Source organism: Mugil cephalus, chromosome 12 (genome assembly GCF_022458985.1).
Source record: "Mugil cephalus isolate CIBA_MC_2020 chromosome 12, CIBA_Mcephalus_1.1, whole genome shotgun sequence".
Classification (NCBI taxonomy): Eukaryota; Metazoa; Chordata; class Actinopteri; order Mugiliformes; family Mugilidae; genus Mugil; species Mugil cephalus.
The window spans coordinates 8,118,470-8,134,928 of record NC_061781.1 but is presented as its reverse complement, the minus strand read 5'-3'; the positions used below and the strand labels follow the sequence as shown (position 1 = coordinate 8,134,928).

The window sequence follows — 16,459 nt, the reverse complement described above, 5'->3', positions numbered from 1 at the left end:
AAGAAACCTTGTCGCGTCCTTCGTTCTGAGCTCTTAACCTAAAGCTGCTTATAACACGCTGTGTCCTTGGTGAATAAATGTGGAGCTAACCCAGCGTGCAACAAGGCCTTCTGCCAAAAAGAATGACTCACCCCTCAATGGTCATAATTGACTATTGAATACCATAATTGAGTGATAGTGTGAAGCAAAAGTTTTTGATGCGGTGGGATAATTAACACTCTGTCAATGTTTAATCAATACTATGACAATTTACCAGAACGTGTTCTGATAAGGGTTTATCAGCATATGCTACAGCAGCAGAATTTACTGCTATCAGTCATTCGATGTCCAGATTGATAAAAAAATGTTATCTCAGTGATGGTTGTCAAGGTGATGAGATAGCAGATCCTTGTAAGTTGCAACTATCCTTGTAATAGGTGGTATACTGGCCGCATTAGAGGTACAACCTTTTTTATTTTTGTTTCTGTGACAAGATTATCATGCTACCTCGCTGACGACCACCACAACTGGATGGATTATGTTTTCCCATGCTTTTATTTTGGCTTTATTTTGCACCATCTAATAGGATAAAATAAAGTGATGGCATTTTATATCCAAAAGCACAAAGGTCAACTTTGTAATGTTTTGCAAACAAATACTGGACAGACATGTAATTTCCAAAAACAGACTAGCTGTCAGAAATATACAACTGTGAAGTTGTAATTATAGTTGCAAATGTATTTTTTATTTTTTTTATTTTATTTATTTATTTATTTTAGCACAACGAAACCTATTAACCTTATCTAAAATGTGTATTTCATAAATAAACACGGACTACAATGATCCAGTGCAAAGCAGGGCGTTGAAGTTTGATGAGTTTGATGATGAGCAGCTAAGTGATCTCAGAATAGTAGAGTATTACGAGTCTTTGGTTAGATTATCACCCCAAATATGTTACAAACATGCCCTTTTCTATTCAAAAAAAGCACACAGTACCTTAAAGCCTACAGACCATGTTTAGGATGATGGACACATCACCAAAAATCACAGCTAATCGTTTCTTTTCCTCCTGCTGGTGCTCCAACAGGACAACAGCTTCGAACAGTTCATCATCAACTACTGCAATGAGAAGCTGCAGCAGATCTTCATCGAGCTGACCCTGCGCGAGGAGCAGGAGGAATACATCAGAGAGGTGAATTCACGCACACTTTACTCATGCGTTTGGTCATGGCCTTGTACCGGACGTGAACTCTTTGCTAATTTGCCTCCCCTAACCAGCCTGTAGCGCTGGCACTTCTCTTCACCTGCGACTGTAAGTCTGCATCGCTCCACATGTCGACACTCAATTTGTTGCGTTGACAGTTAATTAGGGCAACCCCCTGCAGCATAATCTCAACCTGGTCACGTCACTCATCTCTTTAACCCCTTCTGCTGTTTCACATAAATCTGCGTTCTTGGCCTTGAAGCAAACACGCTTCATTTACGTCGGCTCCGCTGTCGGGCAGGCTCTCCATTTATTCTGTCCCCCCTCCACTCTCCTCTGTGGACTCTCAGGGACGGAAATGATCCCTCACTCCACCGAGAGTAAACACTCCCCGTTGTGGGCCTTTAAGCACTGTTTGTTTTCTAAGCTCCATGTATGAGTGCAGCAGCGGTGACCCCCACACCCCTTCCCTACTAACACCACCACCGATGCTATTCCACTCCTGGCTTATGTCCAGCATGCAGCATGGGAAAATACCACAGCGCTGGGGAAAGAAGGGAGGACTACCAATCAGGAATTTGGTCAGTCACCCATTAGTTAAAGACACACCTTCGTTGCATGTGCGTTCTCCCCCCTCAGAAAGTCTGCCAACCCTTTAGCTGCTGCGAAAATGCCAGAAAAATGGGATTTCAGGGATCAGTGGTCTTTTTGAGAGAGCAAGCAGATTTTTTATTATCCTTATTATTATTTTTTCTACTCTTTTCTTCTCCAAAGAGACTTTTTGCTCTGTCCTTGGATGATAAAGCCACAGAGTAAGAGAGGAGGCCTGACGAACAGAACATCAAAGTGGCAAGGACAATTACGACAACAAAGACGAATGTGCCAACATTTAGACCATTTTGATCATTTTAAAGAAATGAGCTCAAGTTTGCCATGAAAGGGGGAACTTAAAAGGAGGAGAACATATCTTCCCAGTAGCCCAAACTTATCCATATAAATAATAAGTGCCACAGAATGTCTAGATATATTATAATCTAGATGTAGCATATTTGAGTTGCATTAAGTGCAATTGTATTTAGTTCCCTAGACCTTTTGTGTTGCACTTTAATGGAGTGGCCTTGCTGCACATTCTCATTTGCCTTGTCTTTTTTTGACTTTTTTTACCCATCATCAGTAGAATAATTATGGTGCTCTGAGTGCTGCTGCAAAGTTAGTTTTATTATTACAATATAAATTCAGAAATTTCTCGTCTTGACTTGACAAATGTTATAACTCTCACAAATAATTTAGTTTCTGTAAAGCTTAAACAAGAGTCTGTAGTTCCTATAGGTCAGCGAGCTCCTCTTTGTTGTTGTTGGAGCACAAGTTTAAGAATTCTTTAAAAAGTCTAGCAAGTGCGTAAAAGGTGTGTTTTATTTCTGCGAAAAGATTAAAAAGCTTTTGCTCTGACCTTCGTGTGTTTTTTACAGGGCATTGAGTGGACCAACATCGAATATTTCAACAATGCTATTATCTGCGACCTCATTGAGAACGTGAGTCAGATTCCCAGAATCACAGTGTGTTAGCCTAAAGTAAAAAAAATGTTTGTGTCAGATGTTGGATTCAGATAGATTGATTCTGTTTTTTAAAATAATGTTTACTAGTCCATAAACTAAAGAAGAATATACAACATTTAATTCTCTAATATTTTATAAGCTTATAACCTTTCATGTCTATGAAACCAGAACCAAAACGGCATCTTGGCAATGTTGGATGAAGAGTGTCTGAGGCCTGGAACGGTCACTGACGAGACCTTCTTGGACAAGCTGAACACCATCTGTGCTGAACACCAGCACTTTGAGAGCCGCCTAAGCAAGAACTCAAAGTTCCTCAACGACCACAGTCTGCCTCACAGTTGCTTCCGCATCCAGCATTATGCCGGGAAGGTACCGTGGACCACGCACAGAAACGATAACAAATAAATTGAATACAGAAAAATATTAGACTAGAAGTAAAGCAATCCATGTGTATGCATGTGTAGAGTTATTTTTTAGCAGGCACTCAGTTTGCAGCTGTATAATGCACAATGCCTCTTAGTCTAATAGATGAATGGAAAATATATTTTAGTATTCTTTGTTTTTCCTCTCTGTATTTCAGGTACTTTACCGCGTCGAGGGCTTTGTGGACAAGAACAATGACCTGCTGTATCGCGACCTGTCACAGGCCATGTACAAGGCCAACCACAGCCTCATCAAACAGCTCTTCCCTGAAGGCAACCCAGCCAAAGTCAACCTGAAGAGGCCGCCCACTGCAGGATCCCAGTTCAAAGCATCAGTGGGCACGCTGATGAGGAACCTGCAGACCAAGAACCCAAACTACATCCGGTAAATTTGGCCCTGTCGATTTACAAAGTATTGCGATTGTCTAGTATAACCACCTGATTTTTAATGAAAGGTAAAATGTCAACACGTCCGTCTAACCCTAATTTGAACAACCTATCATCTTGCTTCACAGGTGTATCAAACCCAATGACAAGAAGGCATCCCACGTCTTCACCGAGTCTCTGGTCCGCCATCAGTCGCGCTACTTGGGCCTGATGGAGAACGTCCGCGTGAGGAGAGCAGGCTACGCCTTCCGCCAGCCCTACGAGTCCTGCCTGGAACGCTACAAAATGCTCTGCAAAAGAACATGGCCACACTGGAAGGGGCCTGCTAGGTAATGGTTGCACTTATCCTAAAGCAGCAACATTAGCAGGCAGTTGATCGAGGTAGGAGAGGGGTCTCAACACTGGACGGTTGCAAAAAGAAATCCCTCCAAGGTTCTTGTGGGAAAATGTGAGCCTGGAAAACAGACAAACACTCCCAGGTGTCTTTAGCTAAGGCACTGAACTTCAAGCTACTCCCAGAGGAATGTGTGTGACCAACGCTAATAGACTGTAGACACAGTGGTCAGCTCCCAGGTGTGACTGTGTGAAACGTATTACTGCAGGAAAAGGGCTCAGATGACTTTCCCCGGGTAAACAAGGTCCAAAAGGAGGAAACAATTAGCTAGACGTGACAACATTTTACCCAACAGATGATATACACTGCCTGTCCAAAAAAAAAAAGTTGCCACCTGGATTTAACCAAGCAAATAAATACGAGCCTCCTATGGGATAACTACTGCATGGGTGATTATCTTTCAGCTGGCAACAAGTTATTTAACCCCAACTGATGCAATGAGTAGCCTCTCATTTCTTAAACAACCAAGTCTAAAGACACATCCCGTGGTTGTGGAAATGATGATAGTCTGTTTGAGAAGGGTCAAATCATTGGCATGCATCAAACAGAGAAAACATCTAAGGAGATTGAAGCAGAAATTACTAAAACTGTGTTCAGAACTGTCCAAAACAGTATTAGACATTGGAAGCATAGTGGGGAAGCATCGTCTCCAAGGAAGAAATGTGGTTGGAAAAAGATCCTGACTTAAACGTTTGGTGAATTAAATCGAAGAAAAACAACAGTAGAACTCAGGGCTATGTTTAATACTGAAAGTAAGAGGATGTCCATACATACAGTGCAAAGGGAACTTGAGGTATTGGGACTGAACAGCTGTGTAGCCTTAGAAAATCACAAAGCAGTGAGGCTAACCAGAAAAAAAGGCTTCAGTTTACTAGGGGAGCATAAAGACTGGACTCTGGAGCAATGGAAGAAGGTCATGTGGTCTGATGAGTCCAGATTTACTTTGTTCCAGAGTGATGGGGAATCAGGGTAAGAAGAGAGCAGATGAAGTGATGCACCATCATTCCTAGTGTTTACTGTACAAGCCTGTGGGAGCAGTGCTATGATCTGGGGTTACTGCAGCTGCTCAGATCTAGGATCAGCCATATTATGTCAAAAGATTAAGGTCAGCTGACTACCTGATACTGAATGACCAGGTTATTCCATAACCAGGTTAATCCATCAATGGATTTTTTTCTTCCCTGATGGCACAGGAATATTCCGAGATGACAGTGCCGGGATTCATGGGGTTCAAATGGCAAAAGAGTGGTTCAGGGAACATGAGACTTTTTTTCATACGTGGATTGGCCACCAAACTTGAGTGTTTGGTACTGCTGTCACAGTCATTACTTTGGGAAATTATTTTCCTTGTAACTACTATTTCAGTTTATTATTACGTACCGTATACTACAGAAAAACTGTTTTCTTTCATCCCCGGATGTCCTCTCAGAAAGCAGCAGCCATCTCGTCATGTACCAGTTCATTGTTTGGCTGAAATGAATCTCTCCCTCTTTGAACTACAACATGTTGAGACGTTTTATTCTTATCTGTCTCCTTCATTCCATATCAGACAGACTTGCATGTTTCTTCCATTGAAATTAAAATCACTGATTGCTATCTGCCCTACCACAAACCGGTTTCTTGTTATTTAGCCATCTGAGGGCTTTGTCTAGTTTTTGCCTTGGTTTTAGTCTACCCTTACATATTTCCCTAGCTATGCTGCTTTTATTATGTGTTCAGCCAGTGCTGTTCTCTTCAGTACTTTATTCTGTAGAGCTATGCTTATGGAGTGTACATTCACCTGTTGTGTCAAGTTTGCTTTGGATGACCTCTCCGATTCTTCTCGCGTCCCACAGGGAAGGAGTGGAGGTGCTCATGGGCGAGCTCCCGGTCCCAGCAGAAGAGTACTCCTATGGCCGCTCCAAGATCTTCATCAGGAACCCAAGAACGGTAGAATACAAACATTTTTAGAAACACAAAGCAGCCCGATATCCCTTTTTTTTTTTTCCCCCCAAACCAATTATGATATCTGTGGGGTATTCCACTAGATTGAACTAAAAGCCTAAAGCAAGATGTTTGTAAAGCAGGGTGGGCTGCACTCAGAGCCCCTGCTTTCAGCAATTAGCATGCAACCACCGCCTTACAAACACATGGTTTCACTTAGCCGTCCCGTATAACATGGGAAATGAGCTTCTTTACTCCGCGCTTGCAGGCTCTTCAACTGTTGAAGCCCGCAGCGTTTGGTGTTTTGCCGGTTTGGAGGGGGGGTGTGCACATTCAAACGGAGCTTGGAATAACATGATCTCACACTGGGAGAATTTTCTCTTCTGTAATTGCCCCGTCTATCTGATCACTTAATCTCCTTGACGTAGCTCCAGCTGCAAAATTAGCATTATGTAAGTTGTTAATAGACGTAGTCACACGTTATGCTCGACTAGTAAGTAATTCTTGTCACCAAACATAGAGCAGCGTTAGTAGTCACAGTACTGATTAGTAGGAGTTAATAGGAAAGCTCTTGGGATATATGAACAATGAGATTAGAAGAAAAATTTATGACTTTTTTGTATACAAGTTACGTGAAAAGGCATTCTACTGAAAGACCTGCAAGGTGTGTTGGCTCACAGCAGGATAATAAATGCTGCACTCACATATTTGTGGTAGATAAGTTGATTCACATAGGTCATTCTTTATTGTCTTACTGTAAGTCCAAGCAGTAAAGGGGAAGCAGTCCGACCGGACTTTGTCCTTGTTATCGCTGAATCGGTATTTGCTCAGATTAATAAAACACTTTTATTGATTTCATGGGAGATTTCTTCCCCCTTGAACTTTTTTCCTTACAACCCTCTCTATCGGAGTTTGGCTGTCCCCTAGTGATTTTGCTTTCCAAAAGAAAATTTGAGTTTTTCTTTTTGCCATATTCTGTACAAAGGGTGCCGTCTCGTTTTGTTAATTAACTCTTCTTCCCGTAGCTCTTTTTCTTGGAGGAGAGGAGGAGGCAGTGCCTGCAGGAGCTCGCCACGCTCATTCAGAAGATCTACCGCGGGTGGAAGTGGCGCACATATTTCCTGCGGCTGAAAAAGAGCCAGATAGTGGTGTCTGCGTGGTACCGCCGATATGCGGTGAGGCTCCTTTTAATAATTGCACTCAAAAACACAAAGCCAGTTACACTACTATCAGTCACTAAAGTATTGTCACTTTCCATCTTGCAGCAACAAAAGAAGTACGACAAGATCAAGAGTTCCACCATTGTGATGCAGTCTTACATCAGAGGGTGGCAGGTGAGCAGCTATCTGTTAATTCACTCTGTATTCCAGTTAAAAACACAAAAATGACAGAAGCTAAATGAAAATGTTTGCTGGTTTCCTCCAGGCACGCAAACTCCTGAGACGTTTGAAATATCAGAAGAGGTGTGAGGAGGCGGTGACCACCATCACAGCGTACTGGCACGGCACCCAGGTACTGATGCATTTAAGTGCAGGAGGATGTCAGAGAATGATTTATTTACCATCTCCCTGGCTTTATTCATTAATGCTACTAAAAGGAGACTGCTCTTGAATACTTGACAGCTTTAAACACTTAATATTTTCATTGTATCCCTGCCTAATGGAACCACACTATTACAAACAGATCCTGTTCTTTAACAGTGCTCCGCTCGATGTTATTACGTCTGTTCTCTTTCAGTCTTACTTCTTTTTGCTCATCACTCAACACCCACTTCTTGTTTTTTTTTTTTTTGTTTCGCCTTCATTCATTTTCAACTTTCCTCTCTCGGTTCTTTTCCCCTCCCGTCCTCCTCCTGTCTTACCTAACACGCCACCGCATCCCAACAGGCACGGATGGAACTGAGACGTCTAAAACAAGAAGTGCGGAATAAACACGCCGTGACAGTTATTTGGGCGTACTGGCTGGGAACCAAGGTATTTTCATCCAGCCGTAGTTTGTCGCTGTCCCAGCTGTCTCGCCATCCCCATGTTGGTCTACCATGTCCCGTCCCGTCCTGCCCAGTAGAGTAGCACCCCCTGCTGAATGAGCCCTGGCCGGGCCACTGGCTTCATGCCTCAATGGCCCGAACGACTGGTTCTTTTGGGGCTTTCTGTGTTGTACGTGTTGCATGTAGGATTGTCTTGAACGTTCCCCAACTAACATGTTTAACTTATTACTATGGGTCTCACTCAGATTCATGGTTGTAAACACATGTGTCCTTGGTTTAGTCTCTATCCAGTGTGGTATTCTGAATGTGTCCCACCCCTTCTGTAAACTAATAATTACTCCAACCATATGTTGCCAACTTTACAGATGATTTACTCTGTGCTATTTACTGTAGCTCATGCTGACACCCAAATTAATATTATGACGCTATAATAGTGCTAATAGATACCTGTAGACTTTATAGTCTACAGGCATACAGCACACTACTATCTTATCAGCATTCACTAAACATTATCATGTAAGATATGTTATTAATTCATTTTTGTATTCCAAGGTAGAGTGCAAGACTCAAACAGACTCATTGTCAGCTTATGTCAGTGCTGTATGTGAACTTTGGTCTTGGCAAACATGAAGGCTTCCTGGAGGTCAGCAGATTTATGACATTATAGATAGCCCATCAATCCCGACTCCCCGCTTGATGTTACATTTTACTCGTTGTTGATCATTCACCAAGTTGTCAAACCGTAAGCGAAACCCACTGTTGAGAGTGTCCCTCCCGTTCGCCGTCTTTGTTTCCCCACCGTGCCTTTCATGCCCACTCTGTGCCTCTCCTCGGACAATTAAGTTTTGATTGTCGTTGAAATTAACTGCATCCCCAACTGCCGCCGCTTTCCATCAGGCCCGGAGAGAGCTGCGTCAGCTGAAGGAGGAGGCGAGGAATAAACATGCCGTATCGGTCATTTGGGCCGGCTGGCAGGGCACCAAGGTATTTGGGGAAGCCTGTTGACTTGACTCGCCGTGACTCTCCGACTCGCCGCCTCCATCCACCCTCCACTCCTCCATACCTCCCCATTACACGGAGAAACAAAAAAAACCTTAACAAATCCATCAGTCCACCTCATTACCACGCACCCTCTCACACCCAGACTACCAGCTGCTGATAATGGGGGTCATCGAAGTGGTCGTTTTGTTTGCATTAGTGGTTGCATGGTTACATAGGCAACCCCTTTCTGTAGAAGATACAGTCACATGATCACATACATCAGGGATAAGACATGTCTTATTCTGGATGGGTTTTCAGCTCTGTCCTCTGAGGTCCATGCTCCCCCACCACTGCATGCTGCCTGCTCTCTCTGCATCACTTCCTCTTCTTGTGTAGATACACTGCTATGCTGTTTTGCTGTTTGTCTTTCTTTTTCTTTTTTTCTTTTTAGATGGAACTGCCTGAGTGATGACTTTTAGTCTGCTGTTACTAAAAAGCACCAACTTTTCTTTTTCCTTCCAGACATTTCCCTGATAAATTTCATATGACCCCACAGTTCCATATTTGTATCTGGAGGCTGGAGCAGTAGAGCTGTACTGTTACACACTCTCCATGGTCACACAGGCCTCGTGCACAGTGTGTGTGTGAGTGTGGAGTGAGCGTGTGCGTGCGTTTTTTTTAACGTTTTGGACCTCAGGCAAATCGGCGTCCTCTTCTTCCTCCTCTCATCTTCTCCTGCTTCATTTGTTCCCGCTCTCTTTCTCTCCCCTGCTCACCCCTCCCGAACAGGCTCGCAGGGAGCTCAGGAGACTGAAGGAAGAGGCCAGGCGTAAGCACGCTGTCGCTGTGATTTGGGCCTACTGGCAGGGACTGAAGGTACCTACCAGCCCCACGGCGAAGCCATCACCAAGCCTGCCACCCACTCGACACCCCTGAACCTCCTCATCCCACTCAGCTGTCATTGCTTTCGTCTTCAAGAAGCCAGTCTCTGCTTAGAACTGTTATCATGCTCTGTCCATATGTATAGCGCTATACTAAATAGTTTCTAGCAAGGATTAAACTCATAGCTGTTATGTCAATTTGTGGTAATTAGGTTGCAAATAAATTAAATGTTTCCAGCACTAAAGAATACCACAATCGGAAAAAATTCAGTGTAGATGAACATGTTATTTCTAAGAACGCTGACACAGATTTTTGCTATTTGGAATAATTACATCTGTTTATTGTCTGTTGTTGGTCCACGTATCATATGTGTGACCCAGAGTGAATAAATTTACCCCCAAAAAGAATAATAATCTGATCTGAAATGGTCAGTTTAACACTAATAGTTAGTAGTTTGTAGTCTTTTCCAACTTCTAATATTACTCCAGTAGTGTGTGAGAGTGTATGTGAGGTGCTAAACACGTTGAAAAGATTTCATCGGAAACAGCGCAACAAGGCCAAGATTACTTAAAATAAACCAGAGCTCTCATAGCAGCAGTTTTAACCACAACTATTTGGCTGGAAATGGAAAAAACAAACAAACATGAAGTGTTTAGGGATTTAGTAGTTTGAGTTACACTTTAAATGATGAATGAACGCTATTTTCCCCTCTATGGGGTGTAACAGTGTCTGACTCAAATGGCAGAGCCTGTTTCTCTGTTTTTTTTTCTTTAATATCTTCATCTGTTCAACTAATCCCTTTCCCTAACCCTACACTGTCCCGTGTGTGTCCAGCAGCATTTGTTTTATTCGTCTTTTCTTTCTCACCAGGTGTGTCCTAGTTTTTGGCGACTGTCTGTTACGTGTTCCGTCTGCGCAGTCATTTGCTGCAGCGTTAATCTTTTTCATCATGTTAATTGTCCACTTTGCGCCTTGCAGCGTACGCCACACTTGTTTTCAGCTCAATTTGTGCAATTAGGGTCAGCATGAAGGTTGTTTGTCATAACCACTGTTGCCTTTCCAGTAATTAATCTGGAGCAATCGTTGTAATTTTGATTAATTCCAACAGATTGGTGTTTAACTTTGTCCGTTCCAGCTCTCATTGTTTGTGACTAACCAAATGTCTGTTATTTGAATGTGCTGTTTGTGTTACGCTGTCGTCCTCCTGTCACTGTGGTCCTTTTTATTTCCAGCTGCATGTCAAACCAAAAAGATGACAAGAAGTGATTGACGGATTATTTATTTATTTTTTATTCTTCTGCTGTAACAGGTACGCAGAGAGTACAGAAAATACTTCAGGGCAAATGCCGGCAGGAAGATCTATGAGTTTACCATCCAGAGGATTGTAAGTTGGACTTAAATATTTGCTCTTTGTCATATTTCTTTTTTATTTATTTATTTATTTTTTTAAATGTACAACGTCAGAAGATAAGACTGAATTTCAATGTGTGCTCAGATGCAGAAATACTTCCTGAGCCTGAAGAGCTCCATGCCCTCCAAGTCACCCATCGATAAGAACTGGCCTGCCAGGCCTTACCTCTTCCTGGATGCAGTCCACACAGAGCTCCGGAGAATCTTCCATCTCTGGAGGGTAGATCACAGACAACCATCGCATTCAGCCATATTTAATTCTGCTCTCATTGAAAATTGTCAGTGATCTGCTGCAAACCTCCTAGGCAGGAGCACAGTTAAACAAACGTGTTAGACTTATTGAACCCTCTCTGACAATGATTCTATCAGTTATTAATCTACTATATACAGAGAATGAGATAAACCACAGAATGCAATCGAAATCCAAACATAGAAGCAAGGGGATAGATAGCACAAAGTATTTCACAGTTATTGACCAAAACTTTTCTTCTCTTTGCACAGTGTAAGAAATACAGGAGCCAGTTCACAGAGGAGAAGAAGGCAGTGTACGAGGAGAAGCTGGAGGCAAGTAAGCTCTTCAAGGATAAAAAGGCACTCTACCCAAGCAGGTATTCACAGCTATTCCATATAGTCAGCGCATATAAGCACATCCTCTTTGACAAGGTCATTAGCGAATCGTCTAATGTAGACGTACAAAGCATCAAACATCTTGCGCTCGGTGTGTTGTGACCGTCTTTGGCTCTGTCCTTTTGTCTCAGCGTGAGTCAGCCTTTCAAAGGAGACTACCTGGAGATCAGAAAAAACCCTAAGTATCAAAAACTCAACAGCGCTGTGGAGGAGAAGGTGCTGCTGGCTGATGTGGTCAACAAGATCAACAGGGCTAATGGCAAGGTAGGAAATGTCACACTCACTGCAGAGTAGAGTCTGTGTTTGCTGGATGAAAAACACGAAATATAAGCGCTTATTACATTTGACCTTAAACTATAATGTTCTAAACCGTTAAGTTGTAGTTAAGACACATTCTAATAGCTTCAGAAATTTACTCTCCATCTTGCCAACTACAGTGACTTCACTAAAAGTCGAAAAGACCTCGACTTAGACTCAGACTTCCAATATCATAGCCTTCACGTTACAGGTTAACTCAGAGGAGAAACAATAAGTGTGGTATATTGTCACCGTTTGCTGAACATTAAAATATGTGCAGCTTTTATTTTGGAAGCAGTCATTTCTGAGTTAGACAACTCGGAGCTCATTTTTCCCAAGTTGTCTGGAATGCAGCATCAGCTGCAGCTGGATCTCAACCAAGTTTTCCAACACCCACCCCCACCCTACTTCTGATTGGCTAGTGATGTTAGTTTAGAGAGGGAAACTTACATTACCTTCATTCCATTGGTAGGTGAACTCAATTGACGCAATCAAACTTTATTTCTAAATGTTTTAATCAGGATCAAACGCCACATGCCAGAGATCCGGCACCGTGCCTGAATACTTGAAGCCCTGATAATTGTACATGTAGGGAGACACAGGCAATACTTGTTAAAAACTGGTGAAACAGGTGAAAACTGGTGGTAAGTTAAGATCAGACAAGTTTTGGCACACCCCCTGTAATCTTTGGACCCCAGGTTGGGAACCAGTGATTACCAGTGACCACTTAATGCACTTAAATGCATCTTAAAGACATCCCTGCCCTGTGCACTTGCTGTATTTCAACAACAGCCATTCCCTGAGGTTTTCAGTTTGTCCATCCATACATACATCTGTGCCATTCTTGTGAATGTGACTCCTTCAGGCAATTTCTGAAAATTGTGTGCTCTCTTGGACTCAGTAAGGAACTTATTAGATTTCCCTGCTCAAAGGTTGCTGCGTCTTTGTATGTTTATTCCCATAACTCAGTAATTCGCGCCCCAATTTGGACAAATATCTATAGAATAAAATTACAGTTAATGACATTTTATATCTGGAAAGATCAAAGGTTGGCTTCACTGTGACATCTTAACGTTCTGCAACACACTTTTATTAAATTCCTTTAAACTCTCCACTACATATATCAGGAGTGTGGACAGACTTGGCAGAGATATACAGCTCTTCAGGCTGTAATTCTGTTTTCTCATAATAATTTTGGCATGCTGCTCAATGTTAGAATGACACTAGCGATGTCTGCAGGGCACGGCTCGGATCTTCCTGTTGACTAAGAAGAATTTCGTTCTGGCCGACCAGAAGACGGGTCAGGTGAAAGCCAGCGTCCCTCTGCCTGACCTCACCAGTGTGTCAGTCAGCACGCAGAGCGACGGCTTCTTTGCTCTTCGGCTCAAAGAGGTGAGGATGTATGCTTTTATTAGAACCGCGTGTCTTAATTTATTACAGGCATTTAGGTGGTATTGATCTCATCTAACTCAGCCAGAAAGCAGCCAGGATGCTGAACTCTCTCTGTTCTCAGATCCTGCTGAGACACAAATTAAAGATCCATGATTATAGATGCATTCTTGTTTTCTCGTCAGGGGTCGGCGTCGGCTGTCAAAGGAGACTTCCTACTCAGCAGCGAACACCTGATTGAAATCATCACCAAGCTCCATCGCATTGGAGCCACGGCCGCAGACAGGGAGCAGATCGACATCGACATCTCAGACGAGTAAGTGCTAATTTGTCTCATTCCAGTCAAAGCCTTCCACCTGGCTCGTGTTTTATGACGCGTCTAATGGTTTCTCTGCGTGGCAGGTTCCTGGTGCAGTTCAAACAGGACAAAGTCTGCGTGAAGTTCGTCCAGGGGGTGGCAAAGAACGGCAACAGCGTGTCCTGCAAGCGCAAGAACAACCGGCTGCTGGAGGTGTCTGTGCCGACAAAGGCATAGATGGAGCAGTGCCCCCTCTCTCTGCCTCCACTGCTGTTCACTGATGCTCAGTGTGTGGGTGACTAAAAAAAAAAAGAAAAAAAAAACATGAAAAAAAAAAAATGGCAAACCACCACCCACTCCAAAACTCTGAACTCTGGAAAATGTGCAGTAATTCGGCTTCCAGTCTCTTCTCTATCAGATTTATCACGGCACCACTATAGCTGTAACCACATGACACTTTTTTTTGGCAAAGAAAGCCCTAATAATTCGGGTTGCATGCCACAGAAAATTTAGTGAAATGTTTTACCGGTGTTCTGTAAACCTGGGGTTAAGAGTTGAAGAGTTGGTGCACATGAGACGTCTGTATACCAGCGGTGATGATTACGATGATTGTTGTGCCTGTATGGTAAAAAATTAGTCTTTAACGAGAGCATTGCTGTAAGAACTGTGGTGACAACTGGTCTAGACTCATCTGCTGTTAAGCAGATCTGGCTTTTTAAGGTGATGGCTTAAACTTTAGAGGTGAACCTTGGGTCCAATTTTGCTCTCTGACAAACTTGAACTCTGCACTTGCTTTCACCTAACCTGAAAATGAATTTGATTGTATATTATTTTCTCTCTCTCTATATATATATTATTATTTTTTTCTCAGAAAGAAAGCACAGCAGGCGGTTGAGGAGTCAAATGTAATTTCCTTCCTTTCGTCCCGTTCCTATGTGCCATTGAACAGGTCCCATGACTTGTCATGCATCGATGTACAATACACAGAACCATACAGGGGATTTATCCCAATCATTTACCATTGTTATTAATGTAAATGCCAAAAAGACTAAGAATAGGGATTGTATCAGCCTGTGGAGACGATTTGTCTCATCAGCACTGCATTGAATCAGTTCCTACTTTCTTACATAGTCATTTCTTTTGATTTCCAAGCATTAGTAAATTTCACTAATTGTAATCCAAATCCATAAAATATCCATACAGTGACTTGTATGGATTTTTAGAAAAGGAAAAAAACAAACAAAACAGAATTACACAGGACTGACAAACTCGGTAAAGACGTGGCACTTAAAGTGAAATGACCCAATCACAGGGAACCAAGGTACCCAATTCCATAAAATTATCATCAGATTCAAAGCTTTCCTCGGCACAAAGTGAAACCCTAATAAGTGATATTTTGTGTGCAATAAGTAAAAGTTCTGTCTTTCCTTCAAAAAAAACAGTAGTGCGAACTGATAGCGGCTGCCCTGCCTGTGCCATAAGCTGTACATAGGCTATATAGCTTGTATCCCCGACATGGTCAAAGTGTTGTTTAGTATCCTCATTTTAATTGCTGTGTCTGTAAAATAGCTGTTTTTGCTAGTGCAGCTTCAGTTATTATAGTGCACTCTGACCTAACGCGTATTGTTCAAGGGGAAAGACCAAATATGAAGCGTGAATGAAGAAGCCGACTAGTTTTTAACTTTTACAACTTTTGCAGAAATCATTTGGTATTGATGATTGATTTACAGAAACGAGACAGATTTGAGTATCAAAGGAGCAAAAAGTGCGATATTTTCTGGCATGTTGACTATGATATTATATATTTGGCTATACTGGTAGAGGATTTTGTACTCCTGGTGACTGTGCGAGGGAATAACATAACCAAACCTGGTGTAAGTCATGTTTTGCAGTCTTGGGCATCTCGGTTTGTAAGTTGATTCGTAACCTTTTTTTCAATGTCACACGCAACACAGGGATTTGATCAGTTGTTGTCCTCCGCGTGCGAGCGATCGAGCCGAGTGCCACTTTTGATGTATTTTTCTTCCACGGCTGCACTGTTTGTGCGTGGTTTTGCTACGGTAACATGTTCTCTCTCTTCTCTCTGTTTTGTATTTGAATAATGGCAAGAGCTGCGAAACGATGTCTGCATTCTTGTGTGCCTCATGTAAGCCTGTGTTAAGAGACGTGTTTCAGTAGAACTTTGTGTCATTTACAAGTAATCTTTTTTTAAATTAAACAAAAATCAGTAATAAATAAATAAGTAAATAAATGTTGACATCCTGGCTTTGTGTGACATTCTTTCTTACTTTTTTCACCACAAATGACCTTAAATAAAGAAATGAATCCTAGGATGACTTTGTTACTGAACAGTCTTCAAGTTCCCCACAGCAGTTAACATCAGTCATTAGTACACTGTGCTATTAAATCTCACATTCCTTTAAAGCGCCTTTGGTTGCTGTTTATCAGCAGCATCTTATAGGGGTTAGTAGCATTGGGGCCGGACGGCCAAGCCTTGTAGTCGAGCAGCTGGCCAGATGTTTTCCATCACATCTGGAGAGAGCTGTCCAAGGGTTAAATTCCGCGGCTTTGGGAGAACTGCCTGCAACAGGTCTCCAGGGAGCAGCCCTCAGATTGAACACAGAGTGGTAAAAATAGCATACCATTTTGGGCTGCCCAGTACCCGGTTCCCACCACTCTGCAGGCTGGGAAACGAAGGCGGAGTCTCGGCCTCCCAGTGGAGA

The 16,459-nt window shown here is 42.5% G+C and overlaps 1 protein-coding gene across 8 annotated transcripts in view; it reads left to right on the top strand.

Moving 5' to 3' along the window:
- Positions 1 to 15,993, top strand: part of myo1b (myosin IB) — a 59,839-nt gene extending 43,846 nt beyond the window's left edge. For 2 of the 8 annotated variants that reach the window (XM_047600933.1, XM_047600934.1), the window contains 19 exons: positions 1,067 to 1,171; positions 2,653 to 2,715; positions 2,908 to 3,108; positions 3,320 to 3,546; positions 3,677 to 3,877; positions 5,778 to 5,871; positions 6,891 to 7,040; positions 7,131 to 7,199; positions 7,291 to 7,377; positions 7,752 to 7,838; positions 8,750 to 8,836; positions 9,623 to 9,709; positions 11,025 to 11,099; positions 11,211 to 11,345; positions 11,627 to 11,733; positions 11,884 to 12,016; positions 13,289 to 13,441; positions 13,624 to 13,754; positions 13,841 to 15,993. In XM_047600933.1, coding sequence (XP_047456889.1) covers positions 1,067 to 1,171; positions 2,653 to 2,715; positions 2,908 to 3,108; positions 3,320 to 3,546; positions 3,677 to 3,877; positions 5,778 to 5,871; positions 6,891 to 7,040; positions 7,131 to 7,199; positions 7,291 to 7,377; positions 7,752 to 7,838; positions 8,750 to 8,836; positions 9,623 to 9,709; positions 11,025 to 11,099; positions 11,211 to 11,345; positions 11,627 to 11,733; positions 11,884 to 12,016; positions 13,289 to 13,441; positions 13,624 to 13,754; positions 13,841 to 13,973 — 2,325 coding nt within the window. In that variant the 3' untranslated portion in view covers positions 13,974 to 15,993. The remainder of the gene's footprint in view (positions 1 to 1,066; positions 1,172 to 2,652; positions 2,716 to 2,907; positions 3,109 to 3,319; positions 3,547 to 3,676; positions 3,878 to 5,777; positions 5,872 to 6,890; positions 7,041 to 7,130; positions 7,200 to 7,290; positions 7,378 to 7,751; positions 7,839 to 8,749; positions 8,837 to 9,622; positions 9,710 to 11,024; positions 11,100 to 11,210; positions 11,346 to 11,626; positions 11,734 to 11,883; positions 12,017 to 13,288; positions 13,442 to 13,623; positions 13,755 to 13,840) is intronic. The other 6 variants (XM_047600935.1, XM_047600936.1, XM_047600937.1 and 3 more) reach the window with 3 other exon arrangements.
- The last annotated feature ends 466 nt before the right edge of the window (positions 15,994 to 16,459 follow it).